General features: G+C 40.7%; 1 protein-coding gene across 3 annotated transcripts in view; it reads left to right on the top strand.

Annotated features, from left to right (window-relative positions):
• LAMC3 (laminin subunit gamma 3) overlaps window positions 1-6,476 on the top strand; it is a 70,098-nt gene extending 63,622 nt beyond the window's left edge. For 2 of the 3 annotated variants that reach the window (XM_030207815.1, XM_030207816.1), the window contains exons 27-28: window positions 4,538-4,637; window positions 5,614-6,476. In XM_030207815.1, the coding sequence (XP_030063675.1) occupies window positions 4,538-4,637; window positions 5,614-5,858 (345 nt within the window). In that variant the 3' untranslated portion in view covers window positions 5,859-6,476. The remainder of the gene's footprint in view (window positions 1-4,537; window positions 4,638-5,613) is intronic. The other variant, XM_030207818.1, reaches the window with a different exon arrangement.
• The last annotated feature ends 12,721 nt before the right edge of the window (window positions 6,477-19,197 follow it).

Genomic DNA, 19,197 nt, shown 5'->3' with positions numbered 1-19,197 from the left:
GAGAACCAAATCTCTTTGCTAAGGCTCTGTGAACAGATGTATGTCCTGTTCTTCCCAGGTACTGTTTAGACAATATGCAAATGTTTAATTAGTTTTCTAATTGATCCATTTTCAGTTACTTGCTACTATTTGCACATTTGCGTCTCTGCTTCAGCCTCCCCAAACAAGAAAGTCACCTGCTGCATATGATGAGAGATATTTGCATACAGTGGAGGAGGCAGTAGGTATGCAAATCTCCCTCATGCTCATGCATATTCATTAGGAGCTATCCTGAAAACCTACCTTTTGAGGACCGGGAGTGAAGAGTACTATAATAGAGTAACACTGACCCCTAAGACTGCACAGATAACAGTAAGGAACTGATTCACTACAGATTTTTGCCATGGGCACAAAGTAGTTAAAAGTCTGTTGTGAACAAGGTCCCAAATCTTTCCAAGTTAAAGGGTTAAAATGATTTGGAAGTTATTTTCTGTGGTTGCCATAGATTGCCCCTAACCAACATCACTGTATTTGAGGGTGGAAGTAATTAGTGAGGACGCATTACAGTTGGATATTTTTAACAGATGTCCATGTAGATGATGACTTTATGAAACATTTTCTGTTTTACTTGAGGAAACAAATGTTTCTAAAATTGTACAGTTGAATGCACATGTTTAAGCACAAGACGGGTCATCCTTAGGCTCTTGCCATGTGTAGTCATTCCAAAGGCATCATTTTGGCAACGTTGTGATGTATAATACATATTATAAAAAAAACACAAGCAGATACAGATGGTAATTTCATAAAGGCATTCTTGCATGTATATAACAGTTTAGTACTTAAGGACCTCTTATAAAATTGCCCCCAATGACAAGACTGTGTGTACTTTTACATAGCAAACACACAGAAGAACAGGAGCCCTCACAATCACAAATCGTGTCCAACACAGTGAAAGTGACAAAAAAGGGGGCAACTGGATGATATCCAAAATAAAAGGAGTTTATTAAAGCATCCAAAGACTCAACATGAGTCGTGTTTCGGCCACACTGGCCTGCCTCAGGAGTCTTCAATAGAATGTCTCTACACCTGCTGGTTAAAAGGTGAAGTAAAAGAGGCTATTATAGCCAACAGATTGTCCTTCAAAGAATGGGAAAATGGATCCAAATGAAGAAAATAAGAAGCAACATAAGCACTGGCAAGTCAGATGCAAAGCATTAATAAAGAAGGCTAAAAGAGAATGTGAAGAGAAACTTGCCACAGAGGCTAAAACTCACAGTAAGAACTTTTTCAGTTACATCAGAAGCAGAAAGCCTGTGAGGGAATCTGTGGGGCCGTTAGATCACGAAGGAGCAAAAGGGCACTCAGGGAGGACAAGGCCATAGTGGAGAAACTGAATGAATTCTTTGCTTCTGTCTTTACGGAAAAAGATATATGAGATCTGCCTGTACTGGAAATGGTTTTCAAGGAGGATGATGCAGAGGAACTGAAAGAAATATCAGTGAACCTGGAAGATGTACTGAGCCAAACTGACAAATTAAAGAGTAGTAAATCACCTGGGCTGGATGGCATACATCCAAGAGTACTCAAAGAACTCAAGCATGAAATTGCTGATCTGCTCTTAGTAATATGTAACCTGTTGTTAAAATTGTCTGTAGTACCTGAAGATTGGAGGGTGGCCAATGTGACGCCGATTTTTAAATAGGGTTCTAGGGGTGATCTGGGAAATTATAGACCAGTAAGCCTGATGTTGGTGCCAGACAAAATAGTGGAAATTGTTACAAAGAGTAAAATTATAGAACATCTAGACAACTATGGTTTAATGGGACAGCATGGGTTCAGCTGAGAGAAGTCTTGCCTCACCAACTCGCTTCATTCCTTTGAAGGCGTGAATAAACATGTGGATAAAGGTGAGCCAGTTGATGTAGTGTATCTAGATTTTCAGAAAGCTTTTGATAAAGTTCTTCATGAGAGACTCCTGAGAAAATTAAAGAGTCATGGGATAGGAGGCAAGGTTCTGGTGTGGATTATGAATTGATTAGACAGAAAACAGAGGGTAGGGTTAAATGGTCATTTCTCTTAGTGAAGAAGGTTGAAAAGTGGAGTGCCACAGGGATCTGAATTGGGACCAGTACTATTTAACATATTTATAAATGATATGGAAATCAGAACGACAAGTAAGGTGATTAAATTTGCAGATGATACAAAACTATTCAAGGTTGTTAAAACATGAGCAGACTGTGAAATATTGCAGGAAGACCTTAGGAAACTGGGCATCCAAATGGCAGATGAAGTTTAATGTGGACAAATGCAAGGTGATGCACATTGGGAAGAATAATCTGAATCATAGTTACCTGATGCTAGGGTCCACCTTAGGGGTCAGCACTCAAGAAAAAGATCTAGGTGTAGTTGTAGATAATACGCTGAAATCTTCTGCTCGGTGTGCGGCGGCTGCCATAAAAGCAAACAGGATGCTACGAATTATTAGGAAAGCGATGGTGAATAAGACTGAAAATACTATAATGCCTATGTATTGCTCCATGGTGCAACCGCACCTTGAGTATTGCATTCAGTTCTGGTCGCCGTATCTCAAAAAAGATATAGCAGAATTAGAAAAAGTTCAAAGAAGAGCGACCAAAATAATAAAGGAGATGGAACTCCTCTTGTAAGAGTAAAGGCTAAAGAGGTTATGGCTCTTCCGCTTGGAAAGAGACAGATAAGGGGAGATATGAATGCCCTCCCGCGGGAGGTGGTGGAAATGAAAACAGTAACGGAATTCAAACATGCGTGGGATAAGCATAAAGGAATCCCGTGCAGAAGGAATGGATCCTCAGGAGCGTAGTCAAGATCGGGAGGCGGGGCTGGTGGTTGGGAGGCAGGGATAGTGCTGGGCAGACTTATATGGTCTGTGCCAGAGCCGGTGGTGGGAGGCGGGGCTGGTGGTTGGGAGGCGGGGATAGTGCTGGGCAGACTTATACGGTCTGTGCCAGAGCCGGTGGTGGGAGGCGGGGATAGTGCTGGGCAGACTTATACAGTCTGTGCCAGAGCCGGTGGTTGGGAGGCGGGGCTGGTGGTTGGGAGGCGGGGATAGTGCTGGGCAGACTTATACGGTCTGTGCCCTGAAGAGCACAGGTACAAATCAAAGTAGGGTATACACAAAAAGTAGCACATATGAGTTATCTTGTTGGGCAGACTGGATGGACCGTACAGGTCTTTTTCTGCCATCATCTACTATGTTACTATGTTAGGTCTACAAAATTCTGAGTGGTGTAGAACGAGTAGAAGTAAATCGTTTTTTTTACTCATTCCAAAAGTACAAAGACTATGGGACACTCAAGGAAGTTACACGGAAATACTTTCAAAACAAATAGGAGGAAATATTTTTTCACTCAACAAATAGTTAAGTTCTGGAACTCTTTGCCGGAGGATATAGTAAGAGCAGTTAGCCTATCTGGGTTTATAAAAGGTTTAGACAAATTCCTGGAGGAAAAGTCCATAGTCTGCTATTGAGACAGACATGGGGAAACAACTGCTTGCCCCGGGGCTTCTGCTAAGCACTTGTGACCCGGCTTGGGCACTGTTTGGAAAACAGGATACTGGGCTAGATGGACCATTGGTCTGACCAAGTATGGCTACTCTTACATTCTTATGTTCTTATTCAAAATAAACACCAATTATTACTCCTTTACTTTGAATAAGAAGTTGCCAGCTCAGACAACACTTATCAATGCTTATCTTGCTAGAACGTGTTATTCTGAGCTAGCAACTTTACTTTTAATAAGGTGCGATAATTGGTGTCTTCGATGTGTTGTACTTTTATGCAGCCCAGGTCTAGGTCCATTGTGGAGCAGGAGTGAATTCATGTCCACCTGCTCCTAAGCGATGTATGCAGTTTTCAAGGGGTAATTTTATAAGGACATGTAGGTGCCTTCTTGCCCTGTCAACCAAAGTGAGATGTTATAAAATTACCCTCATAAAGAATCAGCACACATTTATACCTTCTTCAGAGCAGATATAAATTTGTGTTCCACCGGGAGTCATCGCACAAGCCTATGTTATAAAGGCACAGGCATAAGCACCCAATATGAAATTAGCCCCACGCTGCATGACATTGCTGGGTTGGTATTGACACATCGGAATCTTATTGGGCAACTTGGATGTAATATTATAAGTGCAAAATAGTACATGGATTCTTTTCCCTGTGCAGAACTTCAGAAAATGTTCAGAGTTAACTCAGGGAATTCATGTACTTACATTTATACCTGCTCTTTACCACCCACTTTTCTCCATTTATTTACATACATGAGGATGAATTTTCAAGCCTATGCATGAAATGTGAGGCCTTGCACCTGGGAACATTTGTGCTCAGTCCAGACAAAGTTACATGCATACAGACTATACACATTTACTCTACATGCATATCAGGCACCCAGCTTCAGAAAAGCCTCTTCCACCCTGTTTCCCTCTTCTGTACTGCTTGGGAACTGCTGGTGGGTATATTGTATAAATCCTTTTTGTCATTTGGTGGTAACCGTTTTCTGTTTCTGTGCTGGGGAGGAAGGTAAAGGCTGGGATGAGGAGTGTTAAAAAGACTTTCCTGAATGCCTGGCACTCCCTGAAACTGGACATGGAGGCATTAGCCAATCTGCTCAATGCTTTAGGTAAGACGAGTTATTGGTATCTTGCTCTGTATACTGAATGAGAGACAGCACTTACCATATATTGTGCCACTACAACCCTCACACATACGTCATACAAGACCTTTCCCCCTGCCCATAAGGCTGAGAAACTCTTTAAGACACGCTTTCCTTTTACATTGAATGTCACAGCACTTGATTAGAGGTTGGGCTGTGCCAGAGCTCCCCATACCCATGGCAAAGGCTGCAGTACTGATTTGGCATTAAAAGTATTATATGTGACTTTTCCAGTTGCTTCCTTTCACACCCTTACACTAGGGTCTGCCCTGAAACTATTCTGAGCCACTTCTCTTCCCTTATTTTTTTTAATATATCATAGTTTATATGTATTTGATATACCACAAATACATATAAACTAGAATAAAATCTTTAGTAGGTAAGGCGACAAAACCCAAAGGAAACAGGGTAGGGAAGTAAGGGGGAGAGTCAGTAATAATGGGTCTGAACATAATGAGATTTTCTTCCAGCACCTTAAAAAATGCTCATCAGAGCAGTGCAATACAACAAGTTAAGGGGGAGTGAAGGAGGTGAGGCTCATGTCTGCATCCAGCAATGAAAGACAGGCCAATAGAGGGACAGAGCCAGAGGCGTAGCTAGGTGGGTCGCCAGGGGAGCGACCGCTCCCCCAAACAGACTACCAACAGCACCTGTGCCTATTTTTCACGCAATCTGTCGTGTTTAAAATTCGCGCCGGCTCCATCGGCAATCCACTCTCCGCTCCCCTCGCGCCCTCAACCTGGCTACGCTACTGGACAGATCAATATCGCAAAAGCAGAGATCTGAGAGTGTAGCTAAAGGTCTCGTTTACATTCCTGTAATACAAACAAACTAGCTTAAGCAGATTACTGCAAATCAAACTTTAAATAAAATACAAGACCAAAACGATAGTACACAATTTTACAGTGCTAACATCAATTTTGTCCTCTTACCCATCCTCTAGAAACACCGGGCCAGGATGGACATAGCAGCAGAGTGCTGAGCAAGAGCTGGGCTGAGCTGGAACTCCTGCAGCAGCGCCTGGCACAGTCTGGGGCCCTGGACCAGAAGCTGCAGCAGCTCCAGCAGGGGGCAGAAGAGCAGAGGTTAAAGATCCAGGAATACGAGCGGGAGATTAATGAGATCCAAGCTGAGAAACAGAGTCTGGAGGATATTGTCCGCACCTTGCCCAGGGACTGCCCAGTTTAAGACTGAGCGGGCGACATCTCCCAGATCTGCCTGCAGAAACACCCACCGAGTCTGATGACCGATGTGCTCTTTTTGAGAAAAATTAAACCTCTAGAATGTTCCTGAATGACCTGGAATCTGAAAGTGAAGCTGCAATGAGCTATATCTGTCCTGTTGACACACATAATCAAGATTGTGGGGCAGAGGATTGAGAGACTGTATTTTTTTCCAGTACATATGAGATGACACCTCTTATACTGTAAGAAACATCATTCTTAGGAACATTAGTAATTTAAAGCATGTAAGCATTTCACATCCATTGATGGTTTACAGTTCTCTTCTGAGGTGGAAATGTAACCCTTCCCCTCTTGCACCCTTTCTGATGTGGGACAATCTGCTGCCCTTCTTAGGTGAGGATACACCACTCAGAATGGGATGCTCTTCCTGTGATTTCCCTGCTCCTGTTACCTTTGAATGTACCAAGGGCTGCAGCTGAATCACAGGACACTGGAGCAGGTACTGATGAGCTGTACAGTTACATTTCTGTGGTTTTATCTGTTCTGCTCTGCACAAGAGGAGCCCGTGGTCAGAAATTAGTGTGTTCAGTGGTGGAAATGACACATTAAAGTTATTGTTATAGTTGGGAACAACTGCTGAGGTTTGGTTTCTTGGAAATATATATATATTTTTTTTCAAGAGAGTTGAGTGGAACACTGTCAGTAATCAGCAAAATGTGAACTGACAAAGGCTGAAGATCCCAGAAATGGGCAATATCCCTAGTACATCGACCCCCATCAGCCTGTGGATTCTTGTCACCATCTGGATTGCGGTAGGGAATGTTCCATTTTTCAGTGGGAATCCTGTGTCTTTAAGTTACGCTTTCCACTTATCTCTGATTAACTGCACTGTGTCAAAAGATTAATCAGTTCAGGCTGTGTTCTTCCTGTTTATGCCATTACCAACTGTATGCAGTCCTTTGTCAGGTGAGGTCCTAAGAACGTAAGAAGTGCCATGCTGAGTCAGACCCTAGGTCCATTCTGTCACTACCAATGACCAGGCAGGTGATACGGAAGTACCCAGAACATGTTAATAGAAAACTCCATTCCATGTTACTCATTCCCTGAAGTAAAGGGGATGGGATTTGATATTCTACGTTTCTGTGGTTACAATCAAAGTGGTTTGCATATTATATACAGGTACTTATTTTGTACCTGGGGCAATGGAGGGTTAGGCAACTTGCCCAGAGTCACAAGGAGCTGCAGTGGAAATTGAACCCAGGTTGTCAGGCCACTGCACTAACCATTAGGCCACTTGTCCGTCTGGTTAATCATTTTTAAAATTAACCTATCCTTTGAAAATGTGTTCAAATCATTTTTGATCACTGCTATAGCACTGCTAATACAGATTAACTGTGCTGATGGAGGAAATGCAGTTTGTTTTAAACCTGCTACCTATTACTTTCATGCAGTGTCCCTTAATTATACTAATATTTGGTAAAGAACCATTCCCTATGTGCCTGTTCCTATGTCCCATGATTTTATATACCTCTGTCACAGATCACTAGACCTAATCTAAACACCAATAAAAGAGAGCTACCCTGGCTGGGAAAAGCAGGTGTGCCTTAAAGTAGGAGATGAAGAGTTGGGAGCTACTATTGATTCTGCATTAATCCAGTTAGTCACCCGAAGATGCAACCAGCTTGTGCCCAAGCATTGCAAAGGTAGAAGATGGTACAACACCACCCTCCTGTTAATGTCACTCCATTGACTCCTGTTCAAATATCATGTGTTTGACCTTCAAAGCCAAAACCCAGAGGTCCTCCTAGTTCAGATTCAGTGCTGCAGTCTGGTTCTACCCTTTTGCTTCAACCCAAGCCAACTGGCTTTTTTTTTTAGTGATGAATATGACCTATTGATTTGTAAAATTCAGGGAAAGGTCTTCCATTGGGGGAGGGGGGTAGCACTCCTTCTTTATGGAATTAACTGATTCAAGTTCAGAATTGAAGCAATATGACATATTTCAGAAACTCCTGAAGACTTTGGCTGTTTGGCCAGCTCCTGTTTCTTTTATGACTGACCAGGATTTTGTTATCTATATCAGAGATGCTCCCCATGGGGAGATAGCTGGAAGATAAATTTGCAAATGAATTTCTTCCCATTTATGAGCTTGGGAGGTACATGAGGGGTCTGCTTTATAGAATATGTTTATGTGGATGAGAGGGGCCTGTTCTATTTTTTGTTGTTGTTACATTTGTAACTCGCGCTTTCCCACTCATGGCAGGCTCAATGCGGCTTACATATTGTATACAGGTACTTATTTGTACCTGGGGCAATGGAGGGTTAAGTGACTTGCCCAGAGTCACAAGGAGCTGCCTGTGCCTGAAATGGGAATCGAACTCAGTTCCTCAGGACCCTACCCTAACCACTAGGCCACTCCTATTTGTGGAATATAGATGTTCTTTGCCATTTTTATCTCTGTATTTTGTTGCTGTTATCTCTATTTATAGAGGATTCTTAAATAGGAAGAGGATGGAAACCAACCATGGAGGGTTTTGGCTCAGAACACCAGTGAAATGACTTTGCACTTATTAATAATGCGGGGGGGGGGGGGGGGAGGAAAGCAACCTATCAAAAGTGGCATTTACTGTCCTAACCATCTTACTGGGCAGATTAGATGGGCCATTTTGCTCTTTATTGCTGTCATCTACTGGGTTCCTACATAATCCAATTTGGATAGGATAAACACCAAGAATTGTGGAATATAAATCTTAAGATAATTAAACTCCCTGTCAGTCAAGATCATACAGTTTGATGTTTACACTGCAGGAGAACTTGGGTACTGTAAGACCAAGCCACTGAGCAGGCAGCAGTTGGAGAGATGCCGGAGGTTTTCATTTCACAAAATGCAGAGAAATGACAGAGTCCTTTCAGCCTGAAGAAATAATTTCCCTGTTTAATATTTCATTCGTGTTAATGAAACAAAAGCATAAGTGCTCATTACCATAATTAACATGCAAACTTAAATATAATGAATCCTCAAAATACAATTAGCATGAAGTGAAAAATCAATTCTATTTCCCTTAAAAAATAGAAAGTCAAGTTTAAATGTCACAGAGCAAACTCTGAATTATTAAATGTATTTATTTATTCACTTGCCTTTACCAGACCTCTGGAGGTAACTTACAACAAAATATAATGATCATATTAAGTCCAGTCAACTCTAATAACAACATAGGAATAGAACAGAAGGGTAATAAGAAGGCACACATGGAAACAAGGACCAGTTAATGCTGAATAAAGCCATCATGACCAGTTCTAAGAAAAGCAAAAATCTCAGTATAGCATAGATCGATTATAAGAAGGCCTTTAATAGCATCCCACGTTCCTTAGTAATAAATATACAAAATAAACTCATGAATTGTTCAAGTACATCAAAATCACCATGAAAATGTGACAAACAACATTCTGTCTGAAGTATGAATAAGATGGACAGTTTGTTATTCCTAACATCCAGATCAAGCAAGACATATTTCAGAGAGACTCCCTGTCTCCACTTTTGTTTTGTATGGCACTTAATCCACTGAGTACTCTTATTAACTCTTTGGACTATGGGCTTAGCCTTAATTCTAAAGATGGTAATGATCCAAAGGTTACATCACATTTACTGTTTGTAGATGACCTGAAGCTCCACAGTTCCAGTGACCAACAATTAGCAAAACAACTCAGTGTAGTGAAAAGCTTCTCAGATGACATCAAGATGACTTTTGTTCTAGACAAATAGCATGATTTAAAACAGATCCCAGATAACAAAACAAAAAAAAACATTCACCAGAAGAAAATTGAGCAAAACTGAAAACATCCCTCTGGCTGATGGCTGAGAAGAGGTAAAGGAACTTGAACAGGAAGGTGTATATAAATATTTCGGAGTGGAGAGAGGAGCAAAAATGAAGCATAAATCACTGAGAGAAAAGATCACTAAAGAATATTACAGAATACTGAAGAGTGTATTAACATCATGGAATAAGATGCAAGCTGTTAATCATCTGGCAATTCCCACACTCTCATACAGCTTTGGAATTGTAGACCAGCCTCTTAAAGACCTTGACAAACTGGATGTACAAACAAGAAAACTCCTCCATGCCCATGAGGTAATTTATAAGAATCAGCGAATGCCAGAGGAGGAGGGGGAGATTTAAGAGGGAGATGGGGACTTGTTATAAGGAGGGGTGTTGTTGAAGGATTGAAAAGGAGGTGGAAGGTAACAAATTAAGGGCCTTTTTACTACGGTGTGCCGAAAAATGGCCTGTGCTGGTGTAGGCATGTGTATTGGACACGAGCAGGTCCACTTTTCAGCATGCCTACAAAAAAGCCCTTTTTTGCCAAAAATGGACGTGCAGCAAAATAAAAATCAGCGTGCACCCACTTGGGGCCTGAGGCCCATTGACTTAGCGGTAAGGTCTCACGCGTTAACTGGGCAGTAATCATTAGCGCAAGTACACTGACGATTACCTCCCGGATAGCGACACATGGTAGAAAATAGAAATTATTTTCTGCCACGCGTTTTGGATGTGTGTCAAAATTACAATTACCGCCTGGGGCACGCGATAGCTGGGTGGTAGTTCTAATCTGACACGCGTTGTATGCACATAGGCACCTATGCGACTTAGTAAAAGGGCCCCTACTTTATTTATTTATTTAAAACATTTAATTCCACTTTAAACCCAAAGCGGGTTACACTACAAACATCAAAGCTTTCTGAGGATAAAGATGAGAAAAAAGGATGGGAAGGAAAATGTAAAATTTAATAAGTTGTACTGCTGAATTTGTTTCTCAGGTTGGAATATTTGATTAACCAGTAAAGAGATTCTTGGAAAAAGAGAAGAATCAATTTATACCTATAGAGCTGCTATCATAGGCCTTCAGGTTTGCTTAATAGTTTCTTCAGATCCAAATACATAAAAAGTGTTGAAATATTAAAGTAAGGTGCTCATTTTCAAAGAGGAACAACATAAAATGCCTAAAAAAAATGCCCGTCTACTAAAAGCGTCCAGCTCCTGATTATGGAAAGTCAGAATTTGGACATTTCACACTGCAGGTCATCCAAATAGCAAGGGAAGGCCTAAAAGTAGGATGTCCAACAGGGATTTTCGAATGGGAAGAAACATCTATGTCCAAAAAGAAGGACATTTTTAAGGATGACCAACTGAGAGTTGAGCCTAGGACAGTGGATTACAAATGAGATGGTGTTCAGCAATGGTTCCCAAACATGTCCTGGGGGAACCCAAGACAGTCGGGTTTCCAGGATATCGGCAATGAATATTCATGAGTTAGATTTGCATGCACTGCCCCCATTGCATGCAAATCTAGCACATGGATATTCATTGTGGATATCCTGAAAACCTGACTGGCTGGGGTTCCTCCAGACCAGGTTTGGGAACCACTGGTGTCCTGCTGCCTAGAAAAAAGATGGTACAACAGACATCTGTAGATTCTGTAAAAAAAGAGCTGGAAACGGTCACTCTGGCTGCAGAGTTTTGATGACAAGAGGTTTGTACACAAAAAGACACAATATATGGTGGCACATCTTATCCATTAGACATTTTGCAAACATTACAGTATTGTTGTGCTGAAAAAGCACTGGGATCATAACCTTAAGAGAATTACAGAGAATGAACAGGTTATAATCACTTGGGATATCCCCATTCTGGCTGATAAAAAGCTATATGCAAGGAAACTGGACATAGTGATAAAAGTGAAAAACACCAGAATGACATTGATCATAGAGGTGTCAGTCTCAAGTGATTAAGAATCATATGGAGAGAGAGAGAAAAGATCCTCAAGTACCAAGAAATGCAGTCCAAGACTGAAAAAATGTGGCAGAAAGTTACAGAAATATTTCCCATTATTTTGGGTGCACAGGCTTGATTGCAATGAAATTTTCAGGCACACCAGGATAGGGTGACTATGCATGTTACATCTTATGAACTCCAGAAGGAAGCTCTCTTTAGTGTGATGCAATACTACCGAGAGTGTTAGCAGTAACTTCCAGAGATAGCGATCTTGCTCCACATACCCTAGGAACTGACCCATTTGGAGACATTGCCCTCCCCCCCCAACAAAACATTTCACAACCCATACGTTCAGTCACATCTGTCCAATACAATAAGAGAAAAACTGGCTAACCTTCCCGCGCCCACACAGAAAACTCCTCCAATACAAACATTTATTTCACTTTATTTTGTTTTAGCAGCTTATAACCCACTGTTTCTGAGGTTCAATCTGGTTTACAACAAACATAAACAATCAAAACACTGATTACAATGTAATGATTAACAAAATATCCTAAATAAAAACAAATTATAACTAATAGATTTACGGGGCTGAAGGTAAATGTAATGAAATCCACATTTATGGGGTAAACAAGAGATTCCCAATGGAGAGGTGACTGCGCCCTATAAATTAAAATATTTAGTAGTCATCATCCCAAGACAGAGTCATAAACTTTATCAAGTGAATATAAAACCAGTGATGGAAATAATAAATAATCTAATGAGAACATGGAAACATTTACCATTTAAAATGATACTATTGCCAAAATGTTGTATTTGCTCCAAAATGTACCTATAGCATTAAAACGAGTAGACATTAAGAAGTGGAACACAATGCTTAGTATCTTTCTATGGGCAGGAAGGAAGCCGCATATGAACCCCTTTTGCAAATTCCTAAAACTAAAGGAGGCATGGGATTGTCTGACATCAGGATACATTACATTGCATACCTTCTTAGGCAAACATGGCATTGGATATGGGATACATCACAGTTTTGTAATCTGAAACTGGAAAAATAGATGGCCAAGCTTTATACCCTAGCATATTTATTCCATGCAAAGTGATCACTATTCAAATGTAATCCACTCATTTTATCAACAAGTTGGACATGGAGGGAGAGCTGTAAAAGATATGTGATAAAGGCAAAGAGCTCTCCTCATTTGCCTATTCTAGGCAATGGACAGTTTCCGCCATGGGTGGAGAGTTAAGGATATGGGCAATGACACAGCAAGGGCATTTAATGGCTGAAACATTTGACAGAACCAGACCCAATCATGGTCATTCTCTTTGAGATACTGCAGGCCCCCTATCACCTGAATGAACAAGATAGAGTTTGCTATGCACAAATATATCATCATGTGTCAGAAATACTAAAAACAAATGCTGAGGCCATGAAAGGGGGACTCTGTTTGACAGGATGTGGCCCCAGAAGGGAGTGGATAAAGGGTTTGTAGGTTCTTATTATAAGAAATACATTAAAAAGATTGTGGCCACTCTATTCCAAACAATGGTACAAAAATGGGCTCAGGTCTTCCAACGAGAATATATGGAGGGGAAGATTTATTAGAGGGATTGTTGGGGAGAGAATCAGTAGTGAAGAAAGCGCAATTTAGAGATGCAGTAGAAAATACTGCACAGATTATATATGTATCCCAAATGGGTTAGTAAAATATGGAACAGCATCTCAGGAGCACGTGCCAAATGTAAAGATATAGAAGGGACATATCTTCAGTGCCTGCGGGAATGCCCTGAAATTAGTACAAACTGGGCTGATTTATGCACTCATCTAATAGCAATGATGAGACAGCCCAGAACACAAGAACTATGCTTGTCAAATACAGAGGATAAGCTGGAAGCGGACTCAATGGAACAGATTATATTTGCTAGAAAAGCTTGTTTGATTGCTAAGAAAAGTATATTATTACAATGGATACAGCTGGAAGCTCCTACAGTTACAGTATGGGGAAATCAGATGCACACTTTATTATGTGTGGAACGGATGACAGCATTAAATAGGAGGGGGTTGGGAGAATGATTTAAAAGTTTGTAAGAATATGTGACACTGATAATACAGCTCCATAGTGCTCTTCTTAATACACTGCAAATGACTAGTAAGGTGCAGAGGTGGAAGTAGAGATTCAAGCCCATTACAAACATGCTAGGGCTTCTTTTATTAAGCCATGCTACTGATTCCCAGTGCAGTAAATGAGAGGAAGCTCATTCAGTTCCTATGGGCTTCCTCCCATTTGCCTCATGGGAATCACTAGAGCTGCTTAGTAAAACAAGCCCTAAGTGATTGATAGTAGTATGGTATGGGGGGGGGGGGAATCAGGGAGGGATAAAATACTAAATGGCATAGAGAGGTTTGATATGAATGCTTGAAAATATGTAATTATTATATAATGCTCAGATGTAATGGAATGATTCTTCAATAAAGATGAGTTTTAACCCTAAATAATAAAGGACATTGCTCCCAACAAAAACACTTTACAACCCATACATTTCCTCATACCTATCTGATACAATAAGAGCAAACCTAGATAACCTTTCCACCCTTACACAGGAAACTTCTCCCCCCCCCCCCCCCCAATACATTACAGGTAAAGTTAGATAACCTTCCTGTAACCTCACAGGAAAATCCCCCTCAACACAATAAGAGAAATGGTAGCTAACCTATCCCCCTCCCCCTCCCCCACCACACACACATCCAATACAATAAAGAGAACCACTAGCTAACCTTCCACCCCTACACAGGAAACTCCGACCTACCCCATTCAAAACTCTGCACCTTGACACAGCTCCAAAAGCCAGGACTTAACCTATATACAAATTTGCAAATAGTTTGATTCCAATTGAACACTCTTTGGAAATTTATTCCATAAGGTCGGTGCAACAACCAAAAAGGATCCAAGCTGTGTGAACCTCAACCCCAAATCATTCAGTGTGGGTACCCACAAAAACTCCTTAGTAGCAGCCCTCAAATTTTCTAGGGAGTGATATCCAGCCAGTAGGCTCTAACAAATGCAAGATCTTAACCAATATTTATACCCAACCCATGGACCAAACATTTTGCAGTACTCTGCATCAAATCACAAAGCATCTTAATCCAATCTGTGGAAAATCAATGCATAAAACAACCATACGGAAATGGTATGTAGTCCTAAAGGCCTTAATCTGATAAATCATGCACAATTGTCCAAAACCAGTCTCTACTGCGCATTTGCAGGTGAGTCGGTCACTTGCCATTTATATGTTTGATGGTCACCATACAAATCCTCGAGGAACTCTACTATTCACCTTTCTCCACTGCAAAAATCAACCATTTAACCCTACTTTCTGTTTTTTAAAATCTGTTAACCAATTGCCAGTCTACAATAGGACAATGCTTGCCAGAAGGGACATAAAATTATTCTACTGGAGAAACCAGACTCCAAACTATTGTCTTGTTGTACCCTTCAGATTGAGACAGGGGGGAGAGTGGCTTTAGTTCCACAGCTAGGCTGACGGGCAACCAGGGATCCAAAAAGCCCAACTTTCTTCTTATTGCGCAACAGGTGTAATCTGGGGATGAATGACAAGCCACCGTCCCTATGTAGCCAGTTCTGCAGCAGTAAAAAAAATAAAAAATAAATTGTTCCCAACCCCTGATATGATTCAAATAACTGTACTGGCATAAAAAGTTTTATATGGGTTGTCAAAATAATACATAGGGAGGATAATTTTATAAGAAGGCACATAGGCAATGTTAGTTCAAATAAAACATCTCACCTGCGCTGTATACCCTGAACATGTATTATCTAGAGGAAAGGAGGGAGCTATGATACAGACCTGTAAATACTTGAAAGGTGTTAATATACAGGCAAATCTTTTCCAGAGATGGGGAAGCAGTAAAACTAGCAGACATGGCTGTAGGATGGTAGACTTATGAGTAACATCAGGAAATATCTTTTAAGGGAGAGGATGATGGAGACCTGGAATACTTGATCTCCCAATGGAGGAGGTGGGGGACAAAATTGTGACAACATTCAAAAACATGTGAGATAAACATAGAGGATCCCTATATAGAAAGAGGATGGGATCAAAGCAAAACTTAACTGGCCTTCATACTTCAAAGAGGGCATAGAGAGGTTACCATGTTACTGTAATCTATTTGTTGGCATTTAGGGAGAACGTTATCAACATGGGCTACAGTTAAGACAGGTAATTTTAACACAGGGTCTGATTGCATAAAATAGGATGCAGTGTTAAAATAACACAACTTGTAGTAAAATACTCCATCTTAATGTAAGCTCATGTTGATAACTTTCCCCCTTATTTCTGTACTAACAGGGCAATCACACTACCTTCATCAGGTTACATTTTATAGTTTTGCCACTAGAGGGCATTCTATGCTAACTAACGCAGTCAGCGTTCTTTCGCCACGTTTTTTTTAAATATCTTTTTCTCTCTCTCTCCCCTATATTTCTGTCTGAGTCTCTCCTCTGTCCTTCTCCCTCCCTCTTTCTGGATTTATGACCTGTTCTTTGCTTTTCTTTTTCTCTCTCCTTTTGGTTACAGCAGCAGGCTGAAAACCAGAAATCCATCCAAATTCCACTCTGGCTCCTTGTGATCTTGAGCAAGTCACTTAACCTTCCATTGCCTCAGGTAACGTGGATGGGCATTTTCGATATGACATCTAAGTCCAACTTTGGACGTTTTGCACAAAATGTCCAAAATCCAAATAGGAAAGAAGGTCATTATTTTTTTAATACTATTTCAAACAAGGGTTTATGCTTTGGACATTTGGGTTTGCTCCATTTTTGGAAAAAAAAAAAAGAATAAGTGCAAAACATAGAGATTCTTGCCATTGGGGTATAGGAGGAGTCAGCATTTTTAGCAGACTGGTCCCCTAGACATCACAGGAGAGCAATGGGGCACTCTAGGGGGCACTTCTGTGCACTTCATAAAAAATGCTCCCAGGTACACATCTCACCTTTGTTCCCTTATCTTGTCCCCTGAGCCCTCCAAAGCCCACCCAAAACACACTGTCCACCACTACAATAGCCCTTATGGGTGAAGGGGGCACCTATATGTGGGTACAGTAAGGTTTAGTGACTTTGGGAAGGGTCACAGTTTCCACCACAAGTGTGACAGGTAGAGGGAGATAAGGACCTGTGTCCCCTCACTCCATAGTGCACTGCATTGACCACAACACTACTCTAGGGACTTGCATGCTGCTCTAATAGGCCCGGCTACAACATCTGAGGCTGTCATAGAGGCTGGTAAGTCATATTTTATTTTACATTTTTGGGGGGTGGGAGGGTGTCAGTGATCACTGGGGGGTATTGTGGGGTCATCTGTGATTCCCTCCAGTGGTCATCTGGTCATTTAGGGCACCTTTTGTGCCTTATTTGTTATAAAAACAGGTTTAGCTCAAAACATCTTAGTTTTAGTTTTGTTACATTATGGCTGAAAAACATCTTAGGAATGCTCAAATCACACCCTTAACATGCCCCTGACACGCCCTATAGAAAATCTTCTGAAAATACTAATTTGGACATTTTGTGAGAAAAATGTCCAAATGCTGCTTTATGCCACTTTTTAGACATTTTTATCCATCGAAAATGAGCCCCATAGTAACATAGTAAATGTTGGTAGACAAAGCCCTATATGGTCCATCCAGTCAAGGTGCCCAGAGTTGAATCTGCCACTTCTTTATGATTAAACACTGGTATGCCTCTGTCTCTCCCTAACGATTTTTGGGCACAGACCGTAGAAGTCTGCCTGGCACCAGTCCTACTTCCAAACTACTGGTGCTAATTTTGGGGCCCTCTTAGTAAAATGCATTAAAAATGGGCTTAGTGTGTCTTAACATGGGGCTTTCCCACATGCTGAGCCCATTTTTAATGCTGCCTGGCACCAGTCCTGAGAGCTTACAAAAGGTACTTAGAAAATCATAACATACAAACTAACCATCACTGGTCTGAAAGTACATGTTTCCTAAAATAAATAAATAAATAAAAGACTACCTTAAGAAGTTTATAGAAAGATTTGTAAGAGGAGACAGTAATAATCAAGGCAGACAAAGCATTCCAAATTTTGGAGGCTGATAAACAAAAAAATTAGAAAACATTTTCTTAGAACACAATCCTTTGAAAGAGGGTAAAGATAAAGGAAAATAATTCTGAGTGTTATTTGTTGATGTTAGTACTGTAATCCAAGGGTATAGATAAACTGGAGCAAAACCTTGGACAAGCTTAAAAACAAAACAGCAAACTTTGAAACTTATCTGAGCTTCCACTGCTAATCGGTGGAACCAAGCATAATGGGAATGGAAATGGGACTTGATATACTGCCTTTCTGTGGTTTTTGCAACTACATTCAAAGTGGTTTGCATAGTATATGCTGGGGCAATGGAGGGTTAAGTGACTTGCCCAGAGTCACAAGGAACTGTAGTGAGAATTGAACCCAGTTCCCCAGGATCAAAGTCTGCTGCACTGACCACTAGGCTACTTCTCCTAAGGAAATTTCTTTAAACCACAGATAAGTCGAATGGCTATATTCTAAATTGTGTGGAGTTTTCTAATTAGATGTTTAGTATATTCCAAATATATGATATTGTAATAGTCAATTTTAGTTAGGATTAGAGCTTGCACTAATAATCTAAATTTCTCTTGAACAAAATATTTCTATACTCATCTTAACTTGTTCATAACTGTCAAAAACTCCTAGCCACCTGCCTGGGGTAACCCCAAGCGAGTGGCTAGGTATTTTGTGACAGACCTTTAGTACTTTTCTTTTTTTGTGGCAGGTAACTAAAATAGGATCAATTATAAACTATCTAAACATTTGTTTACTTTCTAAAAGTACCCGGGAAGATCAGGACATATAACTGTTCACCGAACCTCAACAAGAGATCTGTCTCTCTTTTCTCCCTGACTAAGACTGGAGGCAAAACCATTACACTCTAAAAGAAATGAGCTCCTGGGCCAATCAGAGCCTGGAACAACAAATTTCTTACTTCCTATCTGTGTGCTAAAACTAAAGAAAGATAATTCATTTCTCTGCAACCGCTTTACAGCAAAAAAACACTGCCTGCTGGCCAAATAGGAGAAATACACTTTAGGACATAATTAAGGCAGGAAAATATCCAATATATTTTACAGGCTTAAAATACACTGTTTCTTCACAAACCAGGTTCAATTCCCACTGCTACCTAACAGTGGACTGTGATCCTGGTGAGCTGAGTTCAAGTCTAGTCTCCCTGGGTAAGTCACCTAGCCCTCTATTGCCCCAGGTACAATATACCACTTAGATTGTGAGCCTATTAGGGACAGTGCAAGTACCTGTACAATTGTATGTAAAAACCACCTCAACTCATACTCAGGCAGTATATAAAGATAATAAGCAGTAATAATATTATGAAGGGACCAGGTATCAAGTTAGCTTCCTTACAACCAACCAAGAGAAATTTGGTTTTCTCACTGTTAAGATTTAAATGATAACCGACCATTCATGTAGAAACCAAACCTATCTCCAACACTCATTATTACT

Source organism: Microcaecilia unicolor, chromosome 6 (assembly GCF_901765095.1).
Source record: "Microcaecilia unicolor chromosome 6, aMicUni1.1, whole genome shotgun sequence".
In the NCBI taxonomy this organism is placed as follows: domain Eukaryota; kingdom Metazoa; phylum Chordata; class Amphibia; order Gymnophiona; family Siphonopidae; genus Microcaecilia; species Microcaecilia unicolor.
The sequence above is the reverse complement of the archived record's forward strand: the minus strand, read 5'-3'. Positions and strand labels throughout refer to the sequence as shown.